The 25,067-nt window shown below is 44.1% G+C and overlaps 1 protein-coding gene across 1 annotated transcript in view; it reads right to left on the bottom strand.

Annotated features, from left to right (window-relative positions):
* Positions 1–891: 891 nt before the first annotated feature.
* hydin (HYDIN axonemal central pair apparatus protein) overlaps positions 892–25,067 on the bottom strand; it is a 90,326-nt gene continuing 66,150 nt past the window's right edge. The window contains exons 48-85 of the mRNA XM_088938762.1: positions 24,869–25,051; positions 23,039–23,164; positions 22,573–22,732; positions 22,207–22,379; positions 21,735–21,933; positions 21,124–21,223; positions 20,609–20,708; positions 20,220–20,388; positions 19,719–19,960; positions 19,112–19,229; positions 18,217–18,421; positions 17,387–17,622; positions 16,880–17,031; positions 15,885–16,080; positions 15,601–15,694; positions 15,089–15,337; positions 14,772–14,917; positions 13,808–14,026; positions 13,305–13,465; positions 13,025–13,134; positions 12,180–12,405; positions 11,700–11,921; positions 11,119–11,257; positions 10,674–10,839; positions 10,174–10,321; positions 9,871–10,078; positions 9,053–9,274; positions 8,743–8,912; positions 8,009–8,207; positions 6,968–7,126; positions 6,199–6,479; positions 5,771–5,990; positions 4,746–4,958; positions 3,712–3,875; positions 2,996–3,146; positions 2,217–2,447; positions 1,694–1,918; positions 892–1,398 (exon numbers count right to left, since the gene is read on the bottom strand). Coding sequence (XP_088794888.1) covers positions 892–1,398; positions 1,694–1,918; positions 2,217–2,447; positions 2,996–3,146; positions 3,712–3,875; positions 4,746–4,958; positions 5,771–5,990; positions 6,199–6,479; positions 6,968–7,126; positions 8,009–8,207; positions 8,743–8,912; positions 9,053–9,274; positions 9,871–10,078; positions 10,174–10,321; positions 10,674–10,839; positions 11,119–11,257; positions 11,700–11,921; positions 12,180–12,405; positions 13,025–13,134; positions 13,305–13,465; positions 13,808–14,026; positions 14,772–14,917; positions 15,089–15,337; positions 15,601–15,694; positions 15,885–16,080; positions 16,880–17,031; positions 17,387–17,622; positions 18,217–18,421; positions 19,112–19,229; positions 19,719–19,960; positions 20,220–20,388; positions 20,609–20,708; positions 21,124–21,223; positions 21,735–21,933; positions 22,207–22,379; positions 22,573–22,732; positions 23,039–23,164; positions 24,869–25,051 — 7,189 coding nt within the window. The remainder of the gene's footprint in view (positions 1,399–1,693; positions 1,919–2,216; positions 2,448–2,995; positions 3,147–3,711; positions 3,876–4,745; positions 4,959–5,770; positions 5,991–6,198; positions 6,480–6,967; positions 7,127–8,008; positions 8,208–8,742; positions 8,913–9,052; positions 9,275–9,870; positions 10,079–10,173; positions 10,322–10,673; positions 10,840–11,118; positions 11,258–11,699; positions 11,922–12,179; positions 12,406–13,024; positions 13,135–13,304; positions 13,466–13,807; positions 14,027–14,771; positions 14,918–15,088; positions 15,338–15,600; positions 15,695–15,884; positions 16,081–16,879; positions 17,032–17,386; positions 17,623–18,216; positions 18,422–19,111; positions 19,230–19,718; positions 19,961–20,219; positions 20,389–20,608; positions 20,709–21,123; positions 21,224–21,734; positions 21,934–22,206; positions 22,380–22,572; positions 22,733–23,038; positions 23,165–24,868; positions 25,052–25,067) is intronic.

Below are 25,067 nucleotides of genomic sequence, written 5' to 3'. Positions count from 1 at the left end.
TTCAGATATGCATTGTACACGAAAAGTACACTTCATATATGTACTTGCCTTGTCCAGTAGCCCTGGACAAGGGGCTTCTGTTTAGCCCATAATGATAATGATGTCCCTTCTGTCCTATATACACATCCAGTTACATTTCTCGCACCCGACCTCAGATGATCGTCAGCTGTCTTTATTCCTATCTGTTACAGTCACTGCATTTCATCCAGACAGCATCTTTCAGGCGTGGGATTGCAGTAGAGTAACAGTGGCCCCAGGTGGACAGATAAGAGCCGTCAGCCCTTCCACTCTGCTCTGACCAGCAGGTGTCTCCATTGTCAATGCGCAAACCAGACAGATGCACGTAATAGACATTTTCTATCCTTTTATTCTGAGAAATGTGCAGTAGTTGTGAAGACGGCTTTTTAATAAATATTTTAAGATCTTAGATAAATGTGCTGTACTTAATATTAAAATGAAAAAAATTGTTGCTTTGCATTTTCAAGGCTAATGTAGATAAAATGGAACAAAGTATTGTAAGCTTTGTAAAAATATCTGTCAGCACAACAAATACAGATTAACAATCATGGATTCACAGAATATTAAGAAAAAACAATTATAATGTAGCATTTAATTTTTCAGTGAATATTTAAAGATTATATATAAATCCTTTAATAATTTATAAGAATTTGAACTTTTCACCTTCATAGCTTACAACTAGTAAGGTACTGATATGGGGGTTCGTAGTCTACGACAGTCACTGAACAGGAGATCCCTGCTATTTTTAGAAAAATGGAATACAATGACTAAGTAATGATAATGATGGAGGAATGAACAGAACTGTAAAAAATAAAAAAGGCTGAGAAACAAATGCCAACAGAAACAATCCTGGCACCAAGATAAAGGCGCAGATCAGGCCTTGTCTTTTGGGCCTGGCTCGGGAGTGTGGCCCTTGAGGTAGTAGACCCAGGAGATGATCTGGCCGTGCCCCTCCGCGCGGGGGCAGGAGATGGTCAGTTTGCCATTAACGGGGGCCCGGGAGCCGGCAGGACCGCCCTCGAAGGAGACCAGGATGTTGTGCATCTTCTTGGGGCGGATGGTCTCCACGCCCTTGACCGTGAAGGCAGGGTTGTCCACCTGGAAGGAGAAGGCGGTGGTCTGCAGGAACACGTTCTTGAAGGGGATGGACACGTTGGAGCCGGCTCGGATCGTGAAGGGGCCCTGGGCTTTGGGGAGGGTGCAGGTCCCGAACAGCGGGAAGAAGTACTCGCCACCGAAGGCGGAGGACAGGGTGAGCAGCCCGCGGGTCTCGCCCAGCTGGGAGGGCTCGAAGTAGACCTCCACGCTGACCTCCATGCCCCCCTGGAACCCTGGAGCGGCGTTGACGTTCTTCTCCACCGTGAAGTCAGGACTGTCGATCTGGGAGAGCAGAGCACCACATCACTCCTTTCTAAATTCTCTAGGCCTTCTTCAGAGGGAAAACTATTTTAAACCAGATGTTATTTATCCAGCACTTGTAGGTTTTGCGGATATGAAACCCTTATCATTAATATCTGTTGCTCTCGTTTTGACTAAGTGACTGCAACATTGAATAAAACAATAAAATAGATTTTTTTTGTGCCACGTGCATCATAAAAAAAGATTGAGACCAAAGTGCAAAAACGTGGCAACAGAGAACTAACACAATGAAAATGGCACACGAGACAGTGATTACCTTGCAGCTATATTCAGCTTTCACGCGGGAGTAGTTGATGAATTTGGCCGAGAGGTACTGCCCGTTGCCCAGAGTGGCACGGAAGAACAGAGACTTCTCCTTCCCTGCGGGCAGCGCCTTCAGGAGCAGCTCATAGTGAAAATGGCCCAGCTCCCCGTTCAGCAGGGTGAGGCGGCTCGTAGACTCCCCCACACGCAGGGGCTGGTACTCGAACGTGAGGGTGCCCTGGGAAAGGGGAGAGGGAAGAAATAACGGCTTGTGTTGAGACTAGATCTGTATTTCCGCTTCAGTAGTCACTCACAGGCAATGGAGAGAAAAGCCTGCTTTTGAACTCTTCTGATATTCTTTGCGATTGACAACCTGCAGAACCAACACTAAAGTCAGTGTAAAATTCTGCTGTGGCCTCTCGATAGTGCACAATAAATCACTCCTCAAGTCGAACTGCATGTACCTTGATTACTGAAAAATACGGGCTATCTGAGCATACTCCTGTAGCAGAGGTTGATAAACACAGGAAACCCACCTCCGACTGGGCAGGCACAGTGAGCTGGGATGGCACGCTGATTTCTGTTGATTTGCACTCGGTAGTGAAGGAGAGTGGCGTGGGGAGAGGGTTCTCCACTGTCACTGTGGCGGAATGGCTCTGGCGCACGGGCGTCACCATCTCAATGGTCTTGATGATGCCGGGGGCCGTGGCCTTGAAGTTGACATAATAGAACAGATACTCCTGGGTGATCTCGTTGCGGAAAGTTACCTGGATTTTACAGGGAGAGATAACACAGATAAAAAAGGATTAAATTTGTTTTATTTTTCAGAAGCTCCATCTGTATTAAATGTACCAATATCTGGATATGTTATGTCCCTGTACATACACTCAATGGACCCCAACTAACTCCAACTTACCCCCACTGACCCCATGGGTCCCCAGAGACCCCCACTGACCCCCTGTACCCACATTGACCCCCACTGACCCCATGGATCCCCAGAAACCCCCACTGGCAAACTGTACCCACATTGACCCCCACTAACTACGTGGATCCTCAGTTACCCCCACTGACCCCCTGTACCCACATTGACCCCCACTGACCCCATGGATCCCCAGTGACCCTATGGATCTTGGAAGTGTGTTTTTACAGCAGTGTGAAAGTGATAGAGACACAGAGACATAGAGCATCACACACACACACACACACACACACACACACACACACACGTGTGAATCTGTGAAGATGGGAGCGAAGGCACTGCAGCTACAGTGAGGCTAATGAATGCGATGGCATACTGATTGTGTAGCAAACCCACCTTGCCATTAAACACTCCTTCTTTGTAGGAAAAGAAAGTGAGCTTGTAGTCCCTTTTAGCCAGTGCTGGAACATCAATGAAGTCAAGACCTTTCAAGGTGGTGGTGATGTCAGTCTTATCCGGCTTGAGAGTTTCCACTATAGCCCGAAACCTGCAGAGAGGCACACACTTCATCACAATCCCTTTAAGCCATCTTTGATAAAGGCATCAATCAAATACACAAATAAATGAAGAAGATAAGCAATAACATCTTGAACTAGGAAGAAGATGTCAAGCAGGTGTCACCTACTGAGCTAAAATAAATATGAAATAATTGTACTACCACAGTCACCGTTGCCCAAGTAGGGAGCTGCCTCAGCATGCATAGGTTGCAAAGGAACAAGTAAAGGTTTATTCTATTCTGAAAAGAGAAGAAAAGGAACACAACTTCCTCCTTCTCACACCTGAAGAAGGCTCCACAGCTGAAACATTGAGTTTCTTTTCTGCTCTTTTCAGGGTGGAACAAACCTTTAGTTGTCACCGTCACTCAGGCTTATACTGTATATCAGAAAGCCACTTGGAGTTTAAACAAGCAATTACAAAAAGACAGTTTTAATTAATAGGATTTGTAAAGAAGAAATTCTAAGGCTTTTCCCAAAAAGACTTTGGCTCTGCATCAGTCAGACAGCTGGACTGCATCAGAGTCGCCCTCTGCGCCGCCCCTCTCTGTACCGCACCTCTGGGGCTTGGGCAGCCAGTTGGCGACAGGCAGCAGCTCTGTGTAGGAGGTCTTGGCCGGAACGTCTCGGCTGATGGTGCCTGCAGCCTTCGGGGGCTCGGAGGTTCCCTGCAGGGCATACAGCATGCCCGTGCCATCGGGATATGAGAAGAATACCGAGCCCTGGCGCGGGGGTGGGGGGGAGGCAGACAGATATCCAGTCAATGTGCACAGTCAGGCTCTTCTGATTCATGTACTGTACTTTCTAGGACTAGAACAACAGCCCCAGAGGCACATTTCACACACCATTTGTACCTGCCAACATCACATCCAGCTGCTGTGTTTGTACAGCACCAGCAGTCACTTTCACATGTGCATTGTCAGCAAGGATGCAACAGGGCAGACGCACCACTGTCACACTGCAGAGTTGTTTTTCATTGTATATTCCTGCAGATACTCATTCGGACTGTGCACCCATCCACCTATTTTCAATCACCCAATGTCCTTGCAGAGAGCCGAAGCCTGATCCAGCAAGCATAGGGCGAAACGTAAGACTGCACCCTGCTTGAGACGCCAGCCCCTTACTGAGTACAAGCACGTGCGTATGGAGACCCCAGCTAACCTTGGCAGCACACGGCCACATGGCTACAGGGAGAAGGTACACACTCCTCCCAGAAGGTCCTCCAGGACATGATCAAACCCAGGACCCACCGTGAAGCAGCAGCACCACATTTCACGCCATTCTGCCTCCTCCTTTTCAAAGGCAAATCTGCACATTCATTTTCCTGCAGTTTCCCCATTATCTTCCAGTTCTTATACTATGCATTTACTGAGTTTTCCTATGCTTTCAGCTGTTTGCACCGTGTTTCAATACTCCATTTTTGAGATTGGCCAGAATTGCTTTACACTGTACTACCCTTTAATGTGCTTTTACCATGGTCTACCAGAGTAAAACTACAATCTCTGAAAGGCAGACAGTAAAAAATACTCTGTTTCCATCAGCTTTGCATTGCAACGAAGGGAGCAGATCCCCAGCAGCACAGCAGCCTGTACCTGGTGCTTCTTGCCATCAGCGGTCATGACCAGGGGCCTGTAGGTGACCTCATAGGCCTTGTTCTGCTGGTGGGGCTCTATGACGAAGCTGGGAGGCCCGCTCCAGTGCTCCCCCTCGATCACGGGCTTCAGGCTCAAGCGCTGGTTGGTGCGGTTCCACAGCACAATGGACTGGGTCTGCTGAGTGCGCACCTGGCACACGAAACCCACCACCTGCAGACGGAGGAGCACAGGGATGCCCTTCAGTACAAACCCATGTCTACAAACAGCTGACTTTTTCATTGAATCTGACGGCCACAGAATAATAAAACATGTCAAGGCAAATCAAGCAATGGAAGCTGTTTTCCACAGTCTAAGTTCTCCACTTGGACCTGCGCCTGTGGCTGGAAGGTTGCCGGTTCATATCTCGGGGCCGGAGAGGAATCCTACTCCATTGGGCCCCTGGGAAAGGCCCTTAACCCCAACTGCTCCAGGGGCACCGTATAAATAGCTGACCCTGTGCTCTGACCCCAAGCTTCTCTCTTCCTGTCTGTGTGTCTGTGTGTCTCAGGGAGAGCAAGTTGGGCTATGCGAAAAGACAAGAAATTGTATATGGCCAATAAAGTGATCTTATCTTGGATGAACAGAGATTCTAGTAATTCTGGGCAAATCACAGAGGTTAAATATATACGGTGCATTATCACTACACCCGGAGCTATGGCTGCTACTGACAATGAAAATGTTAACAATGACAAGTGCAATTAAAATGATGACAGCAATAAAATTACAACAGCAGTGATAACAAGCTTGCTTGAGTCAATGAAATGCAAGATCAATACTAAATTAAAAATAAATTTAATTTGCCTGATGCATTGCTTCTAGGCATAACTTCTGAAATGTATAACAAACATTAAATTTAACAAATGAGTAGCCATGCATGTCTTCACTAATACCCAACAGTGAAATTGTAGTAGTAGCTTGTATCTTCATGTCCTTTAAAGCCGCGTCTGGCTGAGAACTGTTGTGCTGGAGCCTGTGTATAGTACCTCCTTGGTGACCGGGGCTGAAGCACAGGATCCTGTCAGAGTCAGCCGGAGAGGCTGCCCACCCTCGATGGCACAGGGCAGGTCATCGTAGCGCATGTCCTGGCTCTGCTCCTGGGGAGCAAAGGTGACTTCAAAGGACACCTCCATCCCAGGGGAGATGTAGCCTTCCACGGGGTTGATGGAAAAATGAGGGGCAAACCTCTTCAAATCCCATTTAAAGCTAAATGACAGTGCAGAAGAACACATATGTTGATGAGACTTGATGAGTGAAAAAATCCTCTTGTGTAATTAAAACCTTCCCACTGGAAACCTTATAACTTGCAAAAGAACAAAGGTTATTTTATAAAGCAGAGATACTTGCACATACATGCATATTTGTGCCATTTTGCGACAAAAGGAAGCGTCCACAGCCAACAGGAAGTGTCTACCTGGCTCCAATGTCGCCTGTGTTCTGCATCAAAATTCTTCGAGTAGCCTGGCAGCGCAGGAGCACAGTGCCGAAGGGCAGGTAGTCCTGGTCTAGGCTGATCTCCATACCCTGGCAGCACCCACGCAGCACGAACAGCGAGCGGGACGTCCCTCCACACTCCAGCATGACCTCCTCCGCAAAGGAGGGCACACGGTGTTTTGGGGAAAACACTACTTCTACTGAACACTGTCCCCCATTGGCTTTCAGAGTTATGTCTCCTGAAGGTCTGACACTGAGCACCTGCATGAGGGCACACAAAATTTTAAAAAATCCCTTCTGTTTATTCCTTACTGTACTGCACCAGAAGAGATACGGACATTAAGAACCAGAGGCAGAACACTGTCTGCAGATTGAAACAATGCGCTTAAACATAAGACCTAAGGCAACAGGGGCATAGTTAAACATTAGTTCAGGTGGGTAGCTCCGTCAGCATGCGTAGGCTGCAAAGGAACAAGTAATAGGTTTATTCCATGCTGAAAAAAAAAAGAATGAAAACACAACGTTTCGGCCGTGGAGCCTTCTTCAGGTGAAGAAGGCTCCACGGCCGAAACGTTGTGTTTTCTTTCTTCTTTTTTCCAGCATAGTTAAACATTTACACATTCTGAATGTTTTTGATATATTTCATATGTACTGCAAATGTGTTTGATGAAGATCATTTTAATAATAAGTGCTTTTCATTCTGAATCTTTGAAACCTGTACGAGGTCAAATGAAGGCAGAAAATGGTACCTTTGGATCCAGCAATGCTTGCAGGGTGGGATTCATCACCACGGAACAGGTCAGGGGGGCATGGCTCTTATTGACCACTGGAATCACTCTCTTTGCCTTTTGGCCAACCTGAAGAGCCCCAAGGCTCACCACCTTGTGTTTGGGATTTTCCACTTCAACCTAGGGTGGAAAGATGGAGAACTGCCTGAACATTTTTTATTTTTGGTCGAAAGAACTGTTGCACAAAGTAATTTACTTTGAGATATGGTAAACAGCATGTACTGTACAGTCCAGTGGTACTAATTCCTTGAAATTAGCCTTAGCACTTACAGTCCAATTCAAAGTTAAACTCAATAGTTTGGTCTTATGGCTGGCTTGTCTTTGTCATGCTCATCTCCGGGAACGTGCAGCAAGATGAGCTAGTGTTTACACAGTATCCAGCCGCCTGTCATTCTGTAATTAATTTGACAGGAGTTTTGTACCATCTGGAGGCAATTATCCACCACACCTGCCTTAGGTGGTTCAATCTACAGTTTATACAATAAGCAATGAACTGGCAGTGCTCAGGAACTCTGTCATAGAGTTTGCTATGTCTCAAGCTTTGCCGCAAGTTCCCAAGTTCTCTCTGTGATTTTTTCCTGGATTCTGGATAATATATTTCCCTAACTTTACTCTCTGGATTCTCTGCTGGTGTCTTGTATTGAACTTTGCTTGTCCCTATTTACGGCTCTGGACAGTTTGCCTGGACCACGCTTGCCTGTGCTAGCCTGTGCTCTTCTTCGCTGTGATAGCCAGTCTCTGCTGCCTGCTGCAAACACCAAGCTGCTTACTCATGCTGCTGCATTATCTCCAGCGTGACACACTGCAGTTGATGTTAATCACAACTCAATGCAAATCATTGTGCAATAAAAGAAATCTGAATGGGTAAGAAATTTAGCAACAGAAAATAGAAAAAAACTAAAAGAATAGATAAAAAAAACTAGACAGTGCATTTTACCAGACATTCTTTGTAGTACATGAGAGAAGACAATTTTCTGTAAAGCACCTTTTCTGTTTCTTTACCTTCATCTCAGTACCCTGTCCCAGGATCTCCACACTGTGGTGTGTGTAGCCGTTGATCTCGAAGATGATCCTCTCCTGATAGCGCATAGCCTCCCGTGGGTAAAAGGTGATGGGCACCTCCATCACTCCACCAGGGGGCAGCACGCTGGCTTGGAACCCCACCTCCAGATGGGCCATATTGGTGAACAAGCACTCCAGGCTGCACAGTAAGCATGACTTCAGCAAGACACAGAAGCATGCTTTGGCATTGCCCTGTGAGGTGCACGCAAAACTGCACACCTTCAGCAATAAACCATTGTGGTGATGGGCTCACACCTAAAGTTTGCTTAAACAATAAGTGTGCTTGCACATTTGTACATTATTTCCATGCATATTAAATGCATCTTTTCATTTTATATTGACAACAGTTCTTTATTGGAGAGAACTAACTTAGTCCAATTTAATTCTTAATACAGTATTGATCAACACTATTATAGGAGACAGCAGTATGTACATAAGCCATATTTATCAATACCACATAGGTGTCAGGGACTTAATTAACAGTATACATTTCCTAGGGGTGCAATCAACTGTACAAGGCCTTGGAAACTTGCATGTCTCCTATTTTTCTTAGAGGAGTTCAAAGAACTACATTTTGTAAAGAAAGGTACAAAGATGGAGATGTTCTCTTCTAAGAGAAGAGATATTTTGTCCTGTTTTTAGCCTAAGTAAGATCTTGCCTGCACCCTGTTTACCTGGCTCCTCTCTCTCCTTTGTTAGTAATGACAAGCGTCTGTCTGCAAGGCACCATCCCCGCGTGGTAGATAAAGTTAATCCCAAAGTTGTGTGTGGTGAAAGAAAAATGGACACCAGGGGCCACAGCTGATCCAGACAGGAAGCAGTTAAACACAGGCCCATTCTTTATCTGTAGTGAAAGCAGACAAGGGGCAGCGTACAACAGGAAGAAAATAATAGGAGAAAAAATGAAAGAGAATTAAAAAGAGCATTAAACTATGCACATTAAAAACAAAGGGGAACCCGTGCTATAATGACAGGCTTGAATACCTTGATCCTGAGACCAGTGTTCTTCAGCACACATTTATGCAGGGGGTTAAAGGTCAGAGTGCACTGGCTCTTCCGACCTGCTGCAACACTGCACCTCTCTGGGGCCACCTGTAGGTAGCGCAGGAGCTCCTGTGGGCCCCATAGCTCGTACAGCACATCCAGGCCAAACTGCCCGGGATTAGACACTAGGAGATAGCATGACAACTTGTCATTCGTCTCCACCTGAAAAACAACACCAAAATAAATCCTGAGTATTACACTTTGGAGGACTTTCAGTTACAGGGAGGGCTAATAAATAAACTTATTTTTTTAGGCATTCTGTTTTCTCAGAAGATAAAGTTATTAGATTTCCAGTTCACTTCAAGAAATCAAATATAAAGAGACACTGAAGTGACACACAGGGACTGGTGTCTTGTCCAGCCTGCAGTCTAACCCTGTGCCTTATGCCTCCTGGCTGGGCTCCAGGTTGCAATGACTCTTAACAGTAGTAAGTGGCTTTCAGATAAAGCATTGATAGATTTAGTGACCATCATCCTGACACAAATTAGCCGCATTTCACCCTAGCAAGGAATTACTTCACTAATTGAATTAAGAGGAAAAATGTAGGTAGACCAGCTTGCACCTGCCTAGAGTAAAAATTAGGCAACATCCCTACTTATCGTAGAGTGCTACTGGATTTTTAATTACCTAGCAGTTAGAGATAAGGACAGGTGCAGTAATTATCTTTTACAGCACAGTATGTCTTATTATAATAATAATAATAATAATAATAACCTGAGGGCTCCCAGAGAAGCTACATGGTGGAAAGAGAGGTGTACCTGCTTGAAGCTGATCTCGTTGACACTGCTGGGACTGAGCTCTGCAATGAGCCCGTCGGGGCTCTCACACTGAACATTGGCACTCATGCTGTATCCCTCCGCTTTCACGTTCAGAGTAAGGGGCTGAGTCTTCCTCTTCACATCACACACCAGGTTGAAGTTCACATTGCCTTCCTGGGCGGGGGTGAAGGAGATGACCACTGGGAATCTGTGACACAAGGGAGGATGGACACCTCTCATTGTCTGCCCCCCCTCTTGCAGGGGTTGGCAGGAGGTGACCCATGAGCTGGTACCCCTTTGTACCTGCTCCTAGGTGGCACCGTTCCTTCCATAGGCTCCACGATCAGGCTGTCGGTGTAGCCCTTGGAGTGCCGGGAGCTCTCTTGAAATGAGAACTGGAACACTGTGTCCTCGCTGTTCACCATGTACACTGTTTCATGGGCCTCCCGGCCTGCACAGAACCACAGCAGACAAGAGAAAGAAGATAGAAGATAGTTTCTCTAACGTTAAGGAGAATTAAGGTATGAAACCCAAGTCAAACTGGAACTCTACCAAACTGCATTTCAAGGATGCATTTTGTCATCATATTATTTATTCATCTGTTTTCTTTATAATACATACACTTATATGAATGTACCCCCTAGTTAGTCCCTATAAGCTACACAGTATATAACCATCAGGAATGGGAGAACCAAGATTCAATTTATGAACAGGGAACGTTTCTTTCTTTCTTTGAGAACAGGTCACTGCAGGTGACGGCCAGCACAGACCACAGACTGAACAGCTGCAGTACGGTGCCTCACCGATGAGCAGGCAGCCATAGTTGAGGTAGGATCGGTCGAGGCAGACTGCTGGCTCTCGGGATGTGCCCACCAGCAGGAAGGGCACGGAGATGCTCTGCTCAGGGATCAGGAAGAACCAGAAAGATTCGATGCTTTCCAGCTGAAGAGGCACGAACTCAAAGGCAACCTAACGGAGAAATACAACCATGGAGACTCTGCCTGAGGAGTACGACTTTTAGTTTGAAAAAAACGTGTGCACAAATAACTGCTTAAAAGCGCATGACCTTTTTACATTTTAAGAACCAGAAGGATGACAGTATTGCTGGGATGAGCATAATTCACTTCATAATTCACTTCTAAGACATTTAATTTGTTTTATATAATCGTACTGGAGAAGCTGTCACTGTTAATTTAAAGCCTCCCTAAACATACAGATGTTGTTTCCACAGCTAAGATGAACACACACCTCCACTTTCTTCCCCGGCTGGATAGTGCCTCTGTCAGTGATGCATCGGAAGGGTGACTGCAGTCTGAAGTCCTCAGAGTCCTCACACCTCCACAGGAAGGAGTAAGCCGAACTGGTGGGGTTCATTATACTGAAGACTCTGCAGGGGATTAATGCGATAATGGTGACTCACTAAAAAAAATACCAGCGGAGCTTAAAGGCATCAGCCAAAGTGGAAATATTTCTTCCTGCTGTTGTTACTAATGGGAATGAGACAGGCAGAGGTTTGCAAGCCCTGCTACAAAGGGAGTAAAGTACTAATGACCTAGAGAGTGAGCCTGAGTGGGAGAAGGTGATATACTGTATTCTATATTATTTCAGTGTAGGTAACAGCACGAAGGGCATGATGCTTAGAGACAAGCTGAAGTTGTCCACATCACAAGCGAAATCAACAGAGTACCAAGGGAATCTAACTGACAGCTGTCTTTATTTTCCCATTAGAATAATAACATTTAAAGAGTGTTAAAACTGCCCTCACCACAGGCTTACAATAAAAAGTTAAAGCAAAGTTAATGGTGTGCAGCTGAGGACTGTGCAGCTACCTGGAGGTGGTAGTTGTGATTCCCACAGAGGTGAACTCCAGGACCCTGGTGTTGGGCTCCAGGGTGGCCCTGGGAGGGGCGCCGTGGGGCCCCCGGAGCTCTGGGTTGCGCCGGCTGCTGCTGATATAATCTGAGTCCTCCAGGTCAAAGTGGCAGTAAGGCAAGAGGCTGCGGCCACTCACTGCCATCGTGGGGCCCTGTCCATCCTTCAGGTTTGGGATACTGAAAGAAAGCAGGCCAGCCGGCTCTTCCTGAGCCAGAGTCTTTTTGTGTTCTGTGTCAGTGTCAAACACGGGCACTCATTCTTGAATAAACATAACATTGTTTGTTTTTGTGCTGCAAGTTTTGTTTTGTTTTTTTTGGCTCAAAAAACATATGTGTAGTAGGGGCTCCTCACAGAATGAAAATGGTAATTTCGTGCCCTAGCCCTCCCTCTGGGTGATGACATTTTTCCCCCCACAAAGCCGCCTGAGTGCTGACCTGCAGACGAGCCGCCCCTCGCTCTCCGCCACCTCCAGAGGGGAGAACTTGATGCGGAAGGCCTGGCTGTTACCGGGGGCGATGGCTCCGGTGCTGGGCTCCACAGAGAAGGGAGGCACATCGGGATCCCCAGCCAGGAGGGATGACACTCTTTCCAGAGCGCTGGCAGGCCGGCTCCGTACACTACTGCTGAGGCGAGAGCCTGGGGTTTGAGTGGACGAGACACCTGGACACACAAAGTTAATCCACATTGTATTGGACCTTTTGCCTACTGTACACACACTTCTGATCAATACAGTACATTGAAGAAAGAATGAAGAAATGATTGAATGACACATGCGTGGTAATTACAGAATCTGTTCCTTCTTTCACCAAACTTCCCTTTGTAAACTAGGTCTGCATTTTGCAGTTTGAGTAGGGAGCTGTGTCAGCATGCATAGGCTGCAAAGGAACAGGTAAAGGTTTATTCCATGATGAAAGGAAAAGAAAAAGAAAAGAGACACAACGTTTCGGCTGTGGAGCCTTCTTCACGTGTGACAGGGGTAACACCTGAAGAAGGCTCCACAGCCAAAATGTGTCTCTTTTCTTTTCATTTCAGCATGGAATAAACCTTTACCTGTTCCTGTTAAGTATCTGATATATGTTTAGCAGGGTGACATCCATGGTTACAATAACAAATAATTTGACCAAAAGACAGTTCTAAAAGTCAACCAAGCAAGAACCTGTGACTCCAATAATGACTCTTGTGATCCTCCTAAATTATTGTTTAATATAAAGTACAGTAAGGCTTTATCAAAATGCTTTAGTCAAACTGTTTTTCCCGGACATTTCTGTCTATTTATTACCGTCTGAGTCTGTGTGTCTCTCAATGAAGCCAACACCTTTTCCACATCTCTCCATTAAGACCTGCCAGGAGAACTCCAGCTGTACATTGCCCTCATTTGTCATCTGTATCCTGGTACAGAGAAAGAAGGAGAGAGGATGAATCACTGCTAAGAGTTTAGTTTAAAAACTGCCATGCTTTATAATATCTTTCCAAGTCCAAGAATGACCACTAGCTAGCTCTGTCAGAAGTGTCATACATTTCTTTACAGTGTAACTGACTGAGAAAGGTCTAACACTCACTCGAAGACTCTGGTCTGGAACAGCAGAGTGTCTTTGAAGCGGATGGTCTCGGTTTTGCATTTGAACTGGGCGTAGTCACACACAGCACTGACTCTCAGCTCCAGTTCATGAGAGGAATTTTCTATAACAGTGTAGACTGGCTCAGGATCTGTCTCTATCACCTGCGGGATGGGGAGAGAAGGCGCACAGAGCAGCCATGGAAGGAAAAGATCAATAATTAATAGATTACTGGTCCTAACCACTGCCCCAACTTTTCCATAAGCTTGTTTTGTATTTGAAATAAGCAAACTGCATATACCTGTAATTGAAAGTAAAAGTCAAAATGCCCTTAATGATGCTTTTCACATTATTGCAAATCTGCATACACGTATTAGTGCTTTAACATTATTCCTTTTCCTAAAGTACAAGGTCCTTCAGCTAAATGTTGACCTGATGGACAGAATACAATGTTAATCATTTCACCTGAAATAAACTCCGCTGCACACAGAATCACCTATGATTACCTTTCTCCTGGCAGAATGTGGCAGAGCTGCTTGCCTTCCGACATCAACCCACTTCACAGTTCTCATCCTGTCGTCCCAGTCGGGCACCTGGTCCACTGGCTGCTGGAAGCCAATCCTGCACAGCTTACACTTCGTCAGCCGAGCACTCAGGGCGACGGGCTGCTCGGAGTGGAAGGTAACAGTGATGTCTTTCGAGCAGCCAGCATGGAGGTGCCCAACCTGGAAGAGGTGAAGACAGAACAAAGCACTGTAGAGCTTAACATACTTCACCAGGGCTTCCCAGAGTTGCATACAAACAAATACGGGAACGCCCACAAAATGTACACAGGAATCCTGCATCAAGTCTAGGTGGATTTAAAAAAATGAAGTAATGAACGTAAAATTTTGAAATTGTTGTGGAGACTCCTATTCTGTTAATTAACCAATGTGTTTGTATGCGAATTAAAAGAAACTATCAATAAAAAAGTATGGGATCGCAGTTTTAATGTTTTAGGGTTTCGGACCCTTGAGAGGTATGTAAGACGTCGAAAAAAATGCAGGGTTTCCTCCCAGCTGAATCACTGAGACACAGACAAACACTGTTACCCCCTGCTGCACCTTAGCTTCAAGTGAATTTTAAATATAATCTCTTAATCCAGAGCCTGCAAAAGATGTACAGGTCACAGCCAAAATGGTAATCCTAGAGAAAAGTTCATTTCTCCATATTGTCCTGCAGGTTGATATGTTTTTTGAGGTACGGACAATATTGGTACCAGTGTTTGTGAAGGGCAGCTTGGTAAAGAAAAGCCATGCACGTTCTCTGAAATCTGGCATGTGTTCAGGTGGAACTCAAGAGCGATTTTCAGGATTATAAAAGGTCTGATGTAACAGTGAGGAGCCACTGTATATTGGGATTATGAGAAGTGCTCTAACTTTGTCTGGCAAAGACTCTTTAGACACACTGAAGAGAAATGTTTTTCAGTACCTGTGGAGAGAACTTGAGCTGTGGGCTATCAAGAGGCCACTCAAACCGAAGGACGTCTGCACTGCTATGATTGGTCATGGTGAAGCTCTCCTGGTAGGCCCTCCCAACATGACAGTCCCCAAAATGGAGGATGTCTGAACGGTATACTGAAATACACAAGGGACGTAATGATATACAGGTAGACCAAAATCTCTTAATACATGTGCTGCTCCCTTAGTTTTACCAGGATTGCATAATGGCAAAAAGATATTCCTTGAAGCAGGTATTTCTATTCTGAACCTCCTAACACTGAAATGTAACTGCTGCCTTGTCCCCACCTTCTAGGTTGTTCTGGTCCAGCTGTGTGGCCTCAGTGCTGGCAGTGCTGTGGATGTTGTCCAGGGTGACCTGGTCCTGGTAGCCTTCTCCCAGCAGCTGCACCACTGTCTCCTCATACTGATTATGCACTACCAGGATGCGCACGGTAGCATCGTAACTCTGCACTGCTGCTGGGCTGAACACCACAGAAAACTCTGCCTGCTGTCCTGGAGTGAGGATCAGGGAGGCTGTGTGCGCTGCATGCCTCTCTGCAGAAGGCATTCAGACAGAAGAAAGGGATAGATTAACACAGTATAGAACTAGGGGACAGATTCTTTGGTACAGTATTTCTGTTGCTAATGCTCTTTCTACTGCCCTGCATCTTTCAGTTTCTGAATCAAAGAATACACATACACCTATGTCAGAGACCACTGAGTAGACATCCACAGTTCTGTCATCCACAGAACTGATAAATCCACAGTTATTTCAGTTCAAGAAGCTGTGTGGGGTCACTGACAGGACTGCCTCCTACCTGACTGGCCTACGTAGCCACAGCTGGTGTTGGGACCAGATTTTACAGATTTAACAGTGAAGTCTCCCGTCTCATCCAGCAGGTCAATATAGATCTGTGAGCACAGACACAGTGAACAGTGTGAACATCAGTGAAGTCAGATTATGAAATGCAGCAGCTGGTGCTGAGACATGTGACATTCAAGTCCTGCCTTTTATCTTAACTACATAAACTACATTTACTGATCAGTAAATGCTGGAAAGGCGTGCTGTTTGCAGTCTCTTCGGGTCCCTAGTGTGACTCACCTGTGCAGGGACACTGCTGTCATTCATCAGCAAGAGGGGCAGTTTCTGGGTGCGCCCCAGCAGGAGGCGTCGGAACAGGAGCAGTGGGCTCCCCCTGTGGTTCCTCAGCGTGGGCCGAAGCACGGACACCCGCGGCAGGTTCCCGTCCCCCGCAATGTCAAAGACCAGGGCCTTCGTCTTCACCATGGGGCTGGAACTGAAAAACGCCAGGCTGGAGATTTGCGTGGCTCATAACGGCTTGTACACCACACTGCTGTATTTCCTCATACATGCAACTGTGCTATACCTGACTGAGAGACAGATTAGCAGTGACGTGAAGTAGAACGCTGCACAGTACATCGATTGTTACAGGGAGCAACAGTCATGTGCTACAAACCATTTTTGTCCTCTTTGATCTAGGCTTTACATTTGAAGCTTATCTTCAGAATACCGTGAAGGTGACTCTTCCTCATCTTTGTAACATTGCTCGCATCTATTCATATCTCTCTGGTGCAGAAATGCTAATGCATGCTTTTGTCTTTTCCAGGATTGATTATTGTAACACCGTGTTTGCTGGTGTATACAAACATGTTTTTAATGAGCTGCTGAGGGTTCAGAGTTTATTTATTCAAATGTTAACTAAAACTAAAATATATGAACATATATCTCAGTTTCCGTTTCCTGATACTGACTCCCTGTACATTTCATGATATATTTCGAAATACTGATGGACACAATAAACTCTCTTTTAAGGGCTCAAATGGTTTGGCTACTGACAATTTTAATTTCCAAAATGAGGCTACACTCCGAGAGACTATGCTTTCCGTTATGTTAGTCCAGGGCAATGTGATGACTTCGCAACTCACATTAGATTTTGCAAGACAATCGTTTTTTAATATCTTTTCTGAACTTGAATATAATCATGTTTAAGTTATGGCATTCATGTTTTATTGCAAAGTGTAAATCTATATAAAATAAAGATCATGATTTTTAATGGAACTAACAACTTCTTGTACCTTAACACGCCTTCCACTGAAGCCTCAAATACAGCCTGGTAGTTCTGCATGCTCTGAGGAGTAAATGTTGCCACTACAAAGGCATGGGAGTGACTGGGGATGCACAACTTCACAGGATCCACCTCGAATACATCGCTGATTCGGCCAGACACCTGAAACAGCAATCCTATGTGAATCTGATTTAAGAAGAACGCAGAAAACCTGGTAAGTAAAATTTAAAAAATGCCTCCATCTTGTGAATGCCACAATCCGTCATATGAATGCCAGCAATTCAGCTCCAGGGTACATGTTTTCTTCTGTGATGCTGATTGCCAACCTCCATATAATAGTTATTAGCAATGTCTGTTGGAACCATAACGGCAGTGTGATTGACTTGAAATAAACAAAACAGGGACAATAAAAGATAATCACACAGAACAAACACATTCTGTATAACAGAATCAGTAAAAGAACAGCAACAGCCATATAAAAAAGGTCATCATGAATTTCCCTATTATGCAGACTCACCTTGGCAGAAACGGGCCTCACTGCCAGACTCAGGTCGCAGGGCACTCTGCCTGTATTAATGATTTTGAAGCGTGCCTTGGCCTGACGACCCACCAGCACATTGCAGAAGAGAAACTTGTTTTCATCCTCGATGTAGATCCCTGTGCAGTCAGAGATCTGCAGAAACTGGAACAGGCTGCTGTTTTTACAGATCCGGTGCTCCTCAAAGATGGAAGCTATGTCATTCACCACTATACCTAAGAGGTACAAAAAAGAACAAAGAATACGTAAGAATAGTTCAAATACATACAGTACACCATACTGCTGTTGGAAGCTGTTTGAGAGCTTACTAATTTTCTAACCATTACCTCATTGCATATACTGTATGGTCCACATCTAAAAGGTGAATAAAAATTGGAGGCAATAGTTTAACGGACTTAAAGGAATGCCCTGCACTGATAGAGCGAAAGAACGGATCCTTTTTAGTCTTGAATAAAGACCGCAAGGGGACCTCTAGTTCTGAAAGTCCTGAGAAGTCCTTGAGAAGGCAATTCTTCAGAATCACAGACACAAACCAGAAGTTGTTAGTGGAAACTATGTGGAAGTGCATTTAAAACTGAGAAAGAGAGACACATCTTTATCCAAAGGGTTAAATAGTCTCCACCAAGCTATCATGGCATGTGTCACGAGCTGATATGCTGGCTTACTTGAGGAAACAGCCAGATGAGACCCTTGGATCAATTAACTACCAACTACCTGAAGACGTAGATGGGCCGAATGAACTCCTCTTGTTTGTAACCCTTCTTACTTTGCCATGTTTCTATGTTCTTGTCTTCAAAGCCAACACATACCTGGTATGCAGCCTTCTGCAACAAGTCTGTATGAGATGCCACTGGGCTGGTCGCTGGGGTCCCGGTCAGATATGTCAATAGCCAGGTACTCCTCACATTTGCCCACCTGGTCGGCCACACACTCCACAGTGATGATCTGGTGGGTACCGGGAGCCAGTGGTCCAAATCCAGGGGACACAGTGAACATCCCAGTGGTGAACCGAGCCTGGGAAAGCACAAACACAGCGCAGCAGGATTCAAATGAATGTAATTTTTAACAATTTTCTATTAACCATGTATGACATTGAGGCAGCTGGTGCTCACCTGGGAGATCACAGCTGCCATGAGTTGTTGCTTTAATGGGTGGTAGCTTATTAAATGATGCCATGTCTGAATACCTCAGAAGCAAGACTCTCTTCACCACAGAGAGTCTGAAGAGAGTTCAGACAGGGCACTTAAACAGGGTGACTCACAGTTGCCAACCACTAAAACAACAACTTACAGCACCTGTGAGGTCTCACACAAGCACTAGCTGACCCAGAGACAACCTTTTCTGAAAGAGAAAACCAGAGGTCTAATGAATTACAAATTAGAGTAAAACACCACAGAAGTTTAGCAGTCCAGGCGCTTGAGGTGTTGGAAGTAGCACAATATAAACGAGAGGAATCTGTCTCTATACGCAGAAGAACAGACGGAATCCAGATGTAGAAAATTATTAGGTGTAGGTATTAGGTTCGAAACAATGCAAAATACATGAAAATGCATTCTTACTATTTTCAGTGATTGGCAAAAAATCTGCAAGGATGAACTAAAAGGTTTTTTTTCCCATTTCAGGAAGGCAAATGAATGTCAAATGCAAAGCAAGTGCAATTTCTTCTCCGAGGCATAGCCGACAGATGGCACTTACAGTACCCACCTGCACAGAGGTGCCCATTTCTTTCTGCACAGACTCACTGCGCCGGAGTTTGCCAACAGGAACTGACTTCCCTGAGCAAGACCCCTCCCGTGAACGGGTCCGCTTGACGGCAACAGCACTGTGCAGAGACACCAGAACAACATTAATATCATGTACATGTACGTTACCAACACCACCACAGCTCCACTCATCTTAATCCACACTTTTCTACTGTGGGCTTAATTAAACAGATGCAGAAAGATATGGACACTTTAATTAGTTTGTCCCATGGGATACAGTATAGCATTTATATAAAAAGCTCCTCATCGTGGACATCATTTAAAGGCTATTCTTATATTCTAGTCATTTTGATTAGAAGCACATTTGAAACAACATGATTTCTGTACTTAATTTCCAATTGCAGGAGAAGACAGATAATTTCTTTAGTCTTGCGCATGTGTGGCTTAACCAGAGATAAGTGGAAGCTGTGAAATGTTGTCTATATTTAGGTGCCTGACAGAACAGTGTGCCAAGAGAAAAGTTAAAATCCCTTTTCTGTTCTTGGCAATAGAAGACACAGATTAGTAACGCAGAGTTGGATGCATAATTGAGTTTAGCTGGTTCTTACCCTTTTTTCTGGGTTGGAGGTGGCACATCTTTGGACATTCTGAAGATGGTGTATCTGAGCTCAAACTCTCCCTTGTTCTCAATGGTAAACGTACGGAGCTTGCGACTGCCGTAGACCAATGCACCAAAGTTGATATCGTTTGCAGGGCTTATACTATACTTGGTAAAAAGTGACTGTATGGACACTTTCACTGGGATGCTGGCTATGGTTTCTCCTCCTTCTGCAACATTGGGCTCAATCACCTATATACAGAAGCACAAGGAGGATTAATACATTTAGAAAGGCATGTGTATCCTACGAGTTAAAAACTCGTTACCTCGGAAATAAATGATTAATAATGATTCCAACAATCTATCCTGCTTAACAACTCATGATGACAGACATTTTGAATCATTTGCACTATACTGCATTGAAGTAAAGAGTAAAGTTCAAAAGTCTGGACTGTAAACTAAACAGATTCAATCAGTATGGAGACTGGAGGCTAGAGTACAGTAGGTCTACCTGGCATCGCAGGATGGGCTTGTCCTTGATTGACACCTCCTTATTGGAGCGGAAGACTATCTGCACGGTGGTTGGCCTGTCACTGGGGTTCAGGGAGCCCTTCTGGGGGGTGATGGTGAAGAGCGAGGTGAGGTCAGGCATGTCTGGCTCTGTGGCCTCCAACACGAAACTGAAAGGGGATGGAAGAACAGCGAGTTGTGACTTTGTTTCCCCTTTTCAGCAAACCAAGAATTAATACCAGAGCTCAGAAATGCCATCCGTTTTTCAGGACAGCTTTTCAGAAAAAAAGTGTGTTATTATTGCTTAGGAATAGTATAGGAATTTTGATGGATGGCCAGAGTCCAGAGTCAGCAGACAGTTTCAGAAAGACAGATTTGCAAACTACTTACTGAAATACAATCTCATATTTGCCCTTGTTCTTCAAATTCACAGACAGCTTGACTTCTTCTGACACTTTGATTAGCCCAAAGTCAAGACCTCCATCAGCACCTGAATAACAAGCAGTACAGGGTTACAGTTTACATCCCAGCTTCTGTCTGCCAGTGCACAACGCATCACTAAATCTCTCAGGTAGCTGTAAACTCAATCAATACAGTGGTGCAGTGTAAGAGTAAAACTGTCAATAACAAGCATGGCTCTTGTATTTTTATTCATCTGAAAAGGTACTGTATATAAATCAGTATATACGAACTAACACACATATACTCTGTGCAGTTTTATAATTTGCAATATACACGTACAGTATGGTATATAAAACAAAGGGTAAATCATTTAGCAAGCTTACAACAAAATATTGATGTTACAATAAACTTATTTAAAAATGGTAAATAATCTTCCTTAATCAAACGTTCAAGCATGGAATTGAGCGTATATACACTGTACACTGTGTGTATGAAAACAGCACCTCTGGGAAAGCTCATATCCAGCGCTACATCGTAGGCCTCTGCGATGATCTGAATGTTCTCTGTGTGGACAATCCCCAGGATGTTCTCCACATCAGATACCTAGTGCCAACGATCAAAAGGAAACCGAGACAAATTAAGCAAATCATCATAATGAAAGTCAAGGCATACAAACAAGCTACTGCATTAAAAATTTAAAGTTAAATTAAATTAAAAGTTTATAAAAAAGAACATTTGGAACAAGGATTTTTCAGAAATCCTTCAGATTTGTAGTCCTTTTCAAAATATTTTCCAAGAAATCATGATCATTTTCTTACAATTAAATTAGGAAATGTGCCTTTATATTACAAATATGTAGATTATTATATCAAAGAAAATGCTTTGGTTTATATTATGCTACTAATTGCTGATCACACTTTTCAGTCAATATCTACATACTCTGGGTTTAATAATCACAGTTTTAAAGACTATTCCTGCTAGCTCTAGTCTAATTTTGTTTAGGTTATTAGTCTTAAAAACTGGTTTAGTAGTGTGACCCAATAGGACACACCATGGGAAAAGGAAACAGTTTTCAGGTCCTGTCAGGGCATCAGCGCAGTCCATTATACAGTACCTCCAGTCGGATGGCTCTCTTGAGGTTGACAGGCTTCATGGCCCTGAAATGCATTTGCAGGGAGAACTCGGACTGCGGCTGGATGATGCCCTGGTCCTGTGAGACTGTGAACTCGTCCCCCAGCACCTCCAGCCCACTCAGCCTCCAGGCTACCGGCAACAGGGTGCTGTTCCTCAAGTACAGGCTCTTGGTGTCCTTCCTGAACAAGAGAGTGAGACAGGCAAGACTGTCAATATCACAAGGTTTAAACAGAGGCCTATTCCACTGTGGTTCTGTTGTTTAACCCTGAGCCTGCTGAGTTAACTCATTAACTGAATTAATGCACCATACTTCATCATCACCAACCTTGCCCTTGCTATCTCGGAAGGAAACAGACAATTTTTTAACAAGTGACCTTGAAAAGGTATGGTGAAACCAAGTGTTAGTAAGCATGATCCTTATCACCATCATCATCAAAGGACAGAAACTTGACCTGTGCAGCAAGATCTTGTCAAAGTGCAGTTGCTTGCGATCTATGTCCAGTTCTGGCCTGACCCCGCGGCAGGAGATTCTGAAGAGCACTGGTTCGGGGTTCTCTCTGATACAGCACACCACGCTGTCCTCGAAGACTCCTGGGGAGGTGGGGTACGCCCACACTGTCAGCTCCTGACAAGCACATTGGAGCATTTGAGTTAAGCTTCACAGGGGACAATAACCGAGCGGGGTTTTCCATGCTTTTTGTGGTGATTCAGAATCTGCAATGTCATTTGTGAAAAAGTGGTTTAAGGATAATAATGTAGACACTACAGTTAGATTTATGAAGTACCATGCTCTCTTTCCACTCTCACTGACAGCCTACCTGTTTCTCATCTGGTTTGAGGGTCATGGTAGGAGGGTCCAGTAGAAAGGTGGTGGCCTTGGTGTCGTGCTGGAAGCAGAAGAAGACTTCGGCATCCAGGGGGGAACTGTTGTGCACAATCAGCTTCTCCGTGTTCTCGGGGTATTTCCTCTCTTTGTACCTACCAGAAAGACCGCAAGGTAGAGGGGTTAGGATAGACAAAGACAAGAACAGAAAGAGTCTGAGATGTTTCGGTCTTTTGCCACATGCAATTCTTAAAGATGTTTTAAACTAAATAATCGATTCTTCAAAACAAAAAAGTAGTGGGTCACTTAGCATTAAAAGAGAACACAATAAAAGTATTAAAAGACAACAAATTCAACATTCAATTTCAAAAGAATCCCTAATTCCTAAAATGTAATTTTAAGAAGGTATTAACTTTCAGAAAATGTTGAAAAACGCTCTCTGTGCTGATTTGAGGAATTACCTGTCCCTCGTTTTTCCACAAAGAAGAGGTCCAAACTCAAAGACCTGTGACTTGAAGATGTACGTTTTCTGCAATGTCTCACCCGGTTGCAGGGCCAGGGCCTTCTTACAGTGAGCGAACACCGTCCTGGAATGCAGACAGCAGAACAGGTCAATTTTGATGAACTGTATTTACTCTGTGAATCAACACCCCTTTTTTCAGCAGATACCAGATAACAAGAGAAAGATTCCACTCTTGTTTTTGTTCTCCAATATAGGTTTCTAGGCTAGAAATTACATCTATTTGTAGGAATTCCTGTGTTAACCAAGAGGACAAATAATCATAATCGGGGCATTCTCACTTTTTGGGTAGTACTTTTTAAAAACCTGTTAGCAATATATTGAAGATCTAAGCCTTGGGGAAATCTGGAATATGACTACAAAGCCATATTGGCAAAAGTCATACTATAAACTGGTATTTTCTAAAACTGGAAGAGATGCTCTGTTTAATTATGTAGCAAGCAAACAATCTACATCATGCTACATCATGTTTTTTTGGTACAGTGAGACTCTTATTGACTGGATTCTGCCCATTCTCTGCCTTCAGATGCCTATTACTCAGGGTTCATGTGGCAAATAAGTAAAAACTGTGTCATTTCTGTGCAGCCAACAGGAGCTAGCACAATGCTTCATTTCAGTACAAAGAGCTAAGATCAGCTACATACAGTATGCATTTGAACCAGAAGCTTTTACTTTGTTTCCCAAAATTCCAGACAGAAAACGGAAAAGAAAGAAGAATGTGAAAAGCACCCTACATCCTACATCCTACACCTCTATTTTGAATAGAATTCCAATGTACATGTACATGTGGCAACAAACTCTTCTACTCTGAACAATATGAATTGTAATGAGTCTGCCTCATTAACCTTAAAACTTAAAAGTACAACAAAATGGAACCTGATGCAAAACCAAAAGGGCTGATTAAGAGGACGATTTGAAGATCCTGAAGTGGGAGTGAACAGTTGGAGATGTTGCAGACAGACTTGATCCCTGAGGAATCTAAGTAGATTCAGGGTAAGAGGACAGTGCTATAAATACGAGCAGCAGACATTCAGACAATGAAGACAGCTGACACTGAGGTATATTTGATTGGAGTCTATAAACTACTGGTGAAAATAATGACCAGACCATCGGGTAAGAAAATAAGAGCAAAGGTTGCTGCGGAATATCATAAGAGGAAGGAAAGAAAAACCAAAAGCAACTTTTATTATTAATCAATTGGCAAAAATAAGGTGCTTCTGCCAAATAAAGGACACTGGAATCACAGTAAAAGGATAAGGTAGAATAGGTTGTGTACCTGCCATCTACCCTAATTTGTAGCAGATGTCAGTAGCATGGAGTGAAGGAGTTACAACGTTCTGTCTTGTGTTAAGTAGTTTTAATTCAAAACTGATAGTGATTATAATGCACGGTATTACAGTTGTAATTTAGTAATAACATTGGTCTGTAATAGACCACATTGTGGTTGTATAAATAATGATATCTATAATGTACTGGATTGTAGTTGTATATCCAGTAATGACATTGGCCTAGAAAACATTCAGTTGTAATTCAGTAGTAACTCTCTTTGGTCTCATACATTCACATGCTCTGATGCCTTTGTCTTTCTAATAACACAACTTAATATCATTAAAGTAAACATTAAGTAAGTTAGAAGTGGTAGTGTACTAGCTATTGGATAATACACCTTTATCATGACTCCAACAGTAAAAAACACATGCAGTGTTACAGATCATACAAAACTAAGGTCTTTTTCAATTATAGTAGTGCATCTTCTATCAGCGATACTTACTTGGCATCTTTACTTATTGCTGGAAAGGCACACACACCCCTGCAGTACAACTGATAGCGCCTCCTAGTGCCCAAGATCTCAAAGTTCAGAGTCTGATCAAACTGGCCAGACACAGTAGAATTGAACCAGACTTTAAGGGACATCTCTCCACGGGGCGGCACAATCCAGCGGAAGTGAGTCAAGCTGAAGGAGATACAAC

This window comes from Atractosteus spatula, chromosome 21 (assembly GCF_055471065.1).
Source record: "Atractosteus spatula isolate fAtrSpa1 chromosome 21, fAtrSpa1.hap1, whole genome shotgun sequence".
Lineage (NCBI taxonomy): Eukaryota > Metazoa > Chordata > Actinopteri > Semionotiformes > Lepisosteidae > Atractosteus > Atractosteus spatula.
Note: the sequence above shows the minus strand (reverse complement) of the source record. Positions and strands in the feature narration are given on the sequence as shown.